At 37.4% G+C, this 9,154-nt stretch overlaps 1 protein-coding gene across 1 annotated transcript; it reads left to right on the top strand.

Moving 5' to 3' along the window:
* The first annotated feature begins 3,775 nt into the window (after positions 1-3,775).
* Positions 3,776-6,555, top strand: LOC139945515 (protein FAM43A-like). The gene has a single exon (XM_071942886.1). The coding sequence runs from the start codon at positions 4,107-4,109 to the stop codon at positions 4,818-4,820; it is 714 nt and encodes a 237-aa protein (XP_071798987.1). The 5' UTR covers positions 3,776-4,106; the 3' UTR covers positions 4,821-6,555.
* The last annotated feature ends 2,599 nt before the right edge of the window (positions 6,556-9,154 follow it).

Below are 9,154 nucleotides of genomic sequence, written 5' to 3'. Positions count from 1 at the left end.
TTTTTTCGGAATGTAAAATCGAGTTTACACTCGGCATGAGATATTGTCTGTTGTGATGGAAGTCGATGGGGCCCTGGGACCGAAGTACGTGGAGTGGACCGAGCGAAGAGAGTGATCTCCCGCCGTGGTATTTGACCGATGCCCGGCTTAGGATGAACGCCCGCGGGGGATACGGTGTATAGCTTGCTGATAATGTTGATAAAGTATGCAAGACCATGTGGTAGCATGTCCATAGAGATAGTACATCGTATTCATCAGCAGAAAAAATAACTAGGGGTAAACAATTTTATTGTTTAATTTCGACGACTGTTTGGAAAACGGATCCGGTGGGGGCCTGGAGAGCGGAGTTAAGGGGGTGGACCAGGCAAAAAGAGTGGTCTCCCGCCGTGATATAGATCAACATTATTATTTGAAGTATTTTTAAACATCGTCGGCTCTCTCTCTCTACTTCGTTCCGTGGAGATTTAAAAAAAAAATACTCAAAATGTCTCATTCTAAGGTAGCGAGAAAGGTGAAATATTCACATTTTTAAAGCTTAGAAATTTAGAAAACCGCTTTTATTTGTATTAAAAATTAACGTGAAACTGACTGGGTAATTATTGGTAAAAAAAAAAAGGTAAATATGTCTACGTTGTTTTTACGTCAGTATCTCAACGTTAAAACGATTTGCAAATCCAACTATTATTCAACGTTATTTCAACGTTAAAATGCCGACATTGAAACAACGTTAATATGTCTACGTTGTTTCTACGTCAGTATCTCAACGTTAAAACGATTGCAAATCCAACTATTATTCAACGTTATTTCAACGTTAAAATGCCGACATTGAAACAACGTTAATATGTCTACGTTGTTTCTACGTCAGTATCTCAACGTTAAAACGATTTGCAAATCCAACTATTTTTCAACGTTATTTCAACGTTAAAATGCCGACATTGAAACAACGTTAATATGTCTACGTTGTTTCTACGTCAGTATCTCAACGTTAAAACGATTTGCAAATCCAACGTTTATTCAACGTTATTTTAACATATAAATTTGACGTTGAAACAACATATAAATACCGACATTGAAACAACGTTAATATTTCTACGTTGCTTCTACGTCAGCATTTTAACGTTAAAACGATTTGCCAATCCAACTATTATTCAACGTTACTTCAACGTCGGGTATGACGTTGTTTCAACGTTAATTCACTGATTTTACCCGCTGGGATGATGTACTTGTTTGTCTTGTTCGAGTCTTCTTTTTCTTGATCTTACTTTTGGAAGAATATAATTTTGTAAAGTCGAATTCCCTAGGCGTACCAGAATTCGCTGCCATTTTCCTGGCTGATATCTCGTAAACCTGTGTGTGATCCCTGATTGGAAGGTCTGTTAAAGACACTGGACACTATTGGTAACAGTCAAAGACCATCAGTCTTATTACTCGGTGTATCTCAACATATACATGGAATAACAAACCTGTGAATATTTGAGCTCAATTGGGTGTCGAAGTTGCGAGATAATAATGAAAGAACAAAACACCCTTGTCACACGAAGTTGTGTGCTTTCAGATGCTTGATTTCGAGACCTCTAATTCTAAACTCGAGGTCTCGAAATCAAAATCGTGGAAAATTACTTCTTTCTCGAAAGCTACGTCACTTCAGTAGGAGCCGTTTCTCACAATTGTACTATCAACCTTTCCCAAATACTCTTTACCAAGTAAGGTTTTATGCTACTTTTGAGTAATTACCAATAGTGTCCAGGGTCAAGCAGCCCGAAGATAAAATACGTAGTAAACCGTCAACCATAGATAGTGAAAAACGGCTCCCTCTGAAGTAACGTAGTTTTTGAGATAGAGGTAATTTCTCACTCAATTAATAAAAAATAAATCAGCTGAAGCCCATTATTACGCATCTGAAAGAACACAATGTAATGCAACAAAGGTGACTACTTTTCGTTCATCATTCTCTTGTACATTTCGTTTGACTAATTTTTAGCCCATATTTTCACTGGTTTGTTATTTTATGCATAATTATGGGATACACCAAGTGAAAATACTGGGCTTTGACAGTACCAAACGTACACAGTGCCTTTAATGCCATAGACTGATTCTATTTTCTTTCATTCAATAACAAATCCCACGTATACTGAATAACTGTGAAATTTATTTGGATAGATGGGACTCTGTACCTTTCGAGCCGGGCAAAGTTCGGCGGTGAGAACAAAGCATTTCCCCGTCTGCTGATGAGGGGTTGAGTCCTTTCAATAAACACCATGATATCAATAATCATCTCGGAGCCATGTTCAAGTTCAACACTTCACAACCCCGAGCGGCTAAAGCCCCTTTCACACGAGAGCAATTTAGCAAGGGTCCCTTGCTAAATTGTAGCATGGTTGTTAAAATGTTGCAAAAATGTTTCTTTAATGTGTGAAATGACAACAATTGTTTCTACTGTCCACAATTTATCTGGCAAAATTGTTGTCAAACATTGCTACACTGACAACCATGCTTAAATTAAGCTAGGGACCCCAAGTTAAATTTCTGTCGTGTGAATGGCATCCTCTCCAAGGACTCATGGTATCCTATTCTGGAGTAACCTCAACTCTGATATTAAAAAAAGTCTCGTTCGCTCAAATCATTCTCTTACAAACTGAAACATCACTGCTTGATTGACTATGTATTGGTAGATCTTTAAACACTAACTATTGCTCAGAGACTGTTGTTTTGATAATTATTGTAATTGATTAGTGTGGTCCGTGTCATTGTTATTTTTGTCCTTGTCGTGTCTTAGTCCTTGGGTGTCACAAGGAAATGTAAAGCAGTATGCATCAAAACATTTTCCCGTTTCATTTTGGATAGCATGTTAAAGGAACACGTTGCCTTGGATCGGACGAGTTGGTCTATAAAAAGCGTTGATAACCGTTTGTTATAAAATTCATTTGATTGGAAAGATGTTTAAAAAGTCAAAAATTTGACTCCCATAAATGGCCGACCGTGCTATTCGACGAGGTAAAAGGAAAACCGTGCAATTTCGAGGCATGTTTGTGTGGATCATTGTATTCTATTTTTCAACATCTTCCTAACCAGATGAATTTTATAACAAACAGTTACGAACGCTTTTCAAAGACAAACTCGACCGATCCAAGGCATCGTGTTCCTTTAATTACACTCGATATTATATTTGAAATTTCTTTACGTTTTATATCTGTTGAATTATGTGGCATCCATCTTTTCATAAAATTGCTCATTACTCATTTGTTTTCAACTGTATATTGGTTAATTGTCATTGTCAACATGAAAAACATAATTCGTCTTTGTTTCCTTTTTAATTTTGTGACCAACTTGTTTGTTTTCCTTTTTTTTTTCTTTGGGGGGGGGGGAGGGTTTAATGGTGTTTTCCCAATTTCTGTTTGTCTGTTTAACTCAAGTAATATTTTAATATTGTATTTGACATAATATACATATACATATATGTTTAATGTAATTTTATTGTAAACCAAATTGCCTTAGTTTGTGACTTTTTATTTTTGTTTATATAAAATAAACCAATAACGAATTGAATCCATTTGATTCACCCCGAAAGCCTAACCATCATTCTCGAGTGCAAAGCTGCAGAGAGCCACATCGTATCAATATGTTTATTATATAGAGCTGGAGATGGATTGTTTCTAACGTGCCTACGTGAGATCTGTTGCTCTGATAAACAAGGATACTTTGCCCATCCATGACTTTGCCCTCCTCGTATTCAAAGTGTTTTCGCCCGTACTTGTAAAATGATGGCGTGACCTTTTTAAGTCATTGTTTGTTGGTTTTTAGCCCGACTTTGGCGCTCAGTGAGCTAACATTGTGTCTCGTATAGCTCAGTGTAGCTTGGGGATAAAATAATATACAGCTAGCCGTTCTTCAGTGTAGAATCCAACTCGGCGGTCTGTGCTATATTCGTCTCTCTGTTTTGCCGATTGTATGTCTTCATAATTATTAATGCGGCGTGACTACTCCCTAGAAATATTCAGTACTGGATCGTGCATGTTTTTGATGAGTGTATGTCTTGGTCGTTGGGATTGAGTGTTGCAAAGTGTGCTCTCGTGTACTGTGTCGTGGAGAGACAGTATTAACCTGCCATGGCGCTGTCCATATTCAAACGAAAACCCAAAAATTCTATATCGGCCTCCCTGGCCGCATCACCGACTAAGGAGAAGACTTTTAATGTCAGCTACTTAGGGAGCCTCCGTACCGTCACGGGTAAGGGTCACGACTGCCTGAACGAGCCGTTACTGGAGATATGGTCCAAATCCAACAAGGGAACCCGCTCAGCTAAGGCCCAACTGACCATCGCCGTGGACGGGTTGAACTTGGAGCGTCTCGATATCAAGGAATTACCGATGGCTCTACAAACGTTCCAGCTACATCGGATCTCGCACTGCGGGCTGCACCCGAAGTATCCGCGCGTGTTCGCCTGGATTCACCGGAATGAGCTGCAACGGATGCAGGTCGAGATGAGGGTGCACGCCGTGGTCTGCAACCGCTCGGAGAAGGCGAAGATGATCTGCGATTTGCTGACCGAGCGCTTAAAGACATCATTCGAGGAGTACAAGCGAGACATGAAGGTCAAGGATAAGATCTCAGAGAGGCGATCTAGCGAAGGAACCCTTGACCTGGCAGGCCTGAAGGCACTCAATGAGCACCGGTCTAGCTTCATGCCACCCGTGGCCAAGAGAGGGAGTGTACCGTCTCTCGGTGTCATCTTGGAGAAGGGTAAATTGGTGGGCGTGTCTCAGATGATTGATGCTAATGATGAGTTGGAAGAGGAGGAGGAGGATGACCAAGTACTTTAATGATGGGGGAACTGTGTCTTTAAACTCTGTAAGGAAATTGTTACTATACAAACCGATCAACAAGGATTTGAAAATAAATCTGTTGATTTAAAGGGCAGGATGTCTTTAAACTCTGCTGCAAAAAAAAAGTTTGTTTTGTAAATTGTTGAGATTTGAAAACAGTGTAAGGAAATTGTATATTAATACAAACTGATCAAGAAGAACTTGCAAACAATTCTTTTCTGATTTGAGCAGGAATTGCGTCTTTAAACTCTGCTGCGAAACTGCCCAAGAAGGATTTGCAAACTCTGATTTGAGCAGGAGCTGTGTTTTTAATCTTCTGCAAAACAACGTTTTTTCGTGTTAAGAACAGAGTGAGGAAATTGTTTAAATACAAACTGATCAACACAGATTTGCAACTAATTCTTTTGATTTGAGCAGGAACTGTGTTTCTAAACTCTGCTGCAAAAAGCGTTAGTTTTAAAGTTTGTTGAGATTTAAGAAAAGTGCGAGGCAATTGTATACACATTTATCAAGAAGAGTTTATTTTGCAAAAACAATTCTTTTGAATTAAGCAGGATCTGAAGTATTCTACAAAAGAGATTTTTTTTTTTATATATGTAGACTTGCATTTAGTGAAATCAACTGATATTTATAACTAAGAACTATAATTATAAATCATGAGGTAAATGTACAATATTGTTTATAACATTCATACACCGAAACAGCAAGCTGATAATTAACAGCATTATGCCAGCATCAGTGTTCTTTAAAGGGGCTGTCTCATCATGATCAAAGCAAACCTGTGTACGTGTATTTATTAACTAAGGTATTGCACGGCATGCGCCCTCCCTCCGTGCAAACTTGAGTAAAGGCATGAACACCTGCGGTTATTGCATCTAAACATTATTCATAAAATAAGAAATCTGTGGAATTTTTGACTCGACTGGTCATCGAAATTGCAAGAGAACAGTGAAAGAAAAAGCACCATTATTGCACAAAATGCGTGTGCTCTCGAATGCACATAAAAGGCTCCAGACCTGAGGTCATTTAATATTAATTTAGTGAGAAATAACCTCTTTCTCAAAAACTACATTACGTCAGAGGGAGCCATTTATCACAATGTTTTATACTATCAATAGCTTCCCATAATCCTTTTTGAGACATGGCGGACACAATGCTACAACACTATAAGGTTTGGGTAAATTTGTCTGTATGCGCTCAATCCGACCAGTGCACTCCTATCACTTCTGCCATACCTCAAAAAGGCTTATTGCTCGTTACCAAGTAAGTTTTTATGCTCATCATTATTTTGAGTAATAACCACAAGTAAGTGGCTGAGTGTTCATAATTCCATGTACATGCCATAGGCCTGCTTTGATCATGACAACACGACCCATTAAAAAAAAAAAAAAAATACAAAAGGTTTAAACAAGTTTTGTATTCTGTAAATAATATTTTAGCTTGGATATGCACAAACATCATTGCTTGGTGTTTTTAACATTTGTAAAGAAATTATATATTCTGTAATTAAACCAAATAACAACACGAAGTATAATTATGAACTATTATAATAACTATTTTAGCAGTATGGTATATGAACTATTACATATTATAGCATAGTTTACACCTATCAAAACAATTCTACGACCATCCATCCACATTTTCACATACGATTATAGCTTGATCGATGTGTTGCGGGAGTGTGACGTCACAGTAAACACCTGCCTGAAGGCGATGGGTTCTGAAAATTATTGTGGCTTTGAACTTGTATCTGATGTGAAGACCATGATTGTTTATAGACCTTTCTTTTGTTGATAAACAAACCACGCTGGTTCGCATGGACGACCGAATGTTAGTAAAACACAGATGTTTAAAGGCAGTGGACACTATATTGGTAATTACTCAAAATATTGATTAGCATGAAACCTTTCTTGGTGATAAGTAATGGGGAGAGGTTGATGGTATAAAACATTGTGAGAAACGGCTCCCTCTGAAGTAACGTAGTTTTCGAGAAAAATAGTAATTTTCCACGAATTTGATTTCGAAACCTCAAGTTTAGAATTTGAGGTCTCGAAATCAAGCATCTGAATGCATACAACTTAGTGTGACAAGGGTGTTTTTTTTTCTTTCATAGTTATCTCGCAACTTCGATGACCGATTGAGCTCAAATTTTCACAGGTTTTATATTTTATGCATATGTTGAGATACACCAACTGTAAAGGCTAGTCTTCTGACAATTACCAATAGTGTCCACTGCCTTTAAAGGCACTGTACACGTTTGGTAGTGCTGTCAAAGACCAGTGTTCTCACTTGATGTATCCCAACATTATGCATACAATATCAACTCTGTGGAAATTTTGGCTCAATTTGGTCATCAAAGTTGCAAGAGAATATTGAAAGAAAAAACACCCATGTTGCATAACTTTGTGTGCTTTCAGACACATAATAAACGGCTTCAGATGAAGTATTTTATATTATTTTTGTAAAAAGTTACCTCATTCTCAAAAACTATGTTACTTCAGAGCTAGGGCGCCGTTTCTCACAATGCTTTATATTATTATCAACAGCTCGTTACCAAGTACGTTGTTATGTTAGAAATTATTTTGAGTAATTACCAATGAGATCCAGTGCCTCTTAAAGGTATTTAATTTAAAAAATGTTCTGCAAAATTTCATTTGCATAATACAACTTCCCGCGCATGGTTGTTTTGTTTTCAAGAAATTAAGCCGTTGTTTGAAAAGTGTAATAAATAATAGTTTATATACGTTTTTGTTTCTCCTTTACGGTTTTCCGTTGTGTTTAAAACCTTGGTTGGTTGTCGGGCTGTGACGTTGCAATAAAAAGATATAATCAGACAAAAAAGCGGATTCTTATAAAGTAGCACTCCCCATACTACTTAAAAAATGTTCAATCTCGGTGCTAACCTATAACAGACCGGTGTCAGGATTTACCATTTACAGAAAATTAATAATGACTTGAAAGGGTCATAAATTTAAGGCTGTCATAGCGCGCGAGACAGCACAACCGATATATAGTAATGAATACATTATCAGCATTCGACAATGATTTTACATGGAAACTGTTTTTTCCCAAGTCATTGGAGAAATATTTGAGGAATGGGAAATGATAAAGCAAACTATATGACGAAACTGTCTGTCATATTGGTGACGAAGGACCAAGTACCGAAGATTAATAAACAAGTACTCTCTTAATGTAAAAGAGTGAAAAGGCACTCTTTCAAGAGCCATAATGAAGGACAACTCTTTTTCGAGTGGTCCTCCACTCTTTTAGATTGACGTTTGCATCTTTTTGAGTGATTTTTTACTCTGTCCCGGAGTGATACGTTACTCTCAAAGAGTGAAGTAACCACCACTCTTTTTGAAGAGCCATAAAACGGACAGCTCGAAAAGTAAAGAGTGGTGTTTTTCACTCTTTTACATTTAGAAACAAAATAGTACAATACAAGATATTATGTGACATTTAAGATTTGTACATATTGCATTGTAAGAAAATGGGAACACAATAAATTATCAATTGAATAAAATTGAAGAAACGAAACAAGAGAGATTTGTTCAGTTAGTCACAAACTGGTGTCGTGAAGTGTGTAGCCATTTTGCACTATGACCCACAAACACGGTGTATACGTCCATTTGTTAAAGCCATCGGACACTTTCGGTAAACAGTATTGTCCATAGCCCACACTTCGTGTATCACAACTTCTATATAAAACAACAAACCTGTGAAAAGTTAGGCTCAATCGGTCATCGGAGTCGGGAGAAAATAACGGGAAAACCCACCCTTGTTTCCGCACGTTTTGCCGTGTCATGACATGTGTTTAAAATAAATCCGTAATTCTCGATACCGAGAATTGATATTGTTTTAATGTTTCTCAAAAAGTAAAGCATTTCATGGAACAATATTTCAAGACGAGTCTTTCACCATTACCTTCTGTAAACCCTGTAAGTTATTTGTAAATCTGTGAACTTTTATTTTTGTTTCTGTACCGAAAGTGTCCAATGGCTTTAAAACAAGAGTATAAATACAAAACGAATGAAAAAGCATCATGATACTTAATGGTCCTATTTTGAATTGTGTATTTTTTGAAAATGTAACAAACAAGGGTGGGTTTTCCCGTTATTTTCTCCCGACTCCGATGACCGATTGAGCCTAAATGTTCACAGGTTTGTTAATTTATATGTAAATTGTGACACACGAAGTGTGTGCCTTTGGACATACTGTTTACCGATGTCCACTGTATAGAATGAAACTGTACACATCGTATAATAGCATGAAACATGTGATCGGCCGCGACACGCCAAAGGATGACGTAGATGCTAAACTGACCAATGGGC

Source organism: Asterias amurensis, chromosome 12, assembly GCF_032118995.1.
Source record: "Asterias amurensis chromosome 12, ASM3211899v1".
In the NCBI taxonomy this organism is placed as follows: Eukaryota; Metazoa; Echinodermata; class Asteroidea; order Forcipulatida; family Asteriidae; genus Asterias; species Asterias amurensis.
This window is presented reverse-complemented; position numbering and strand designations above follow the sequence as displayed.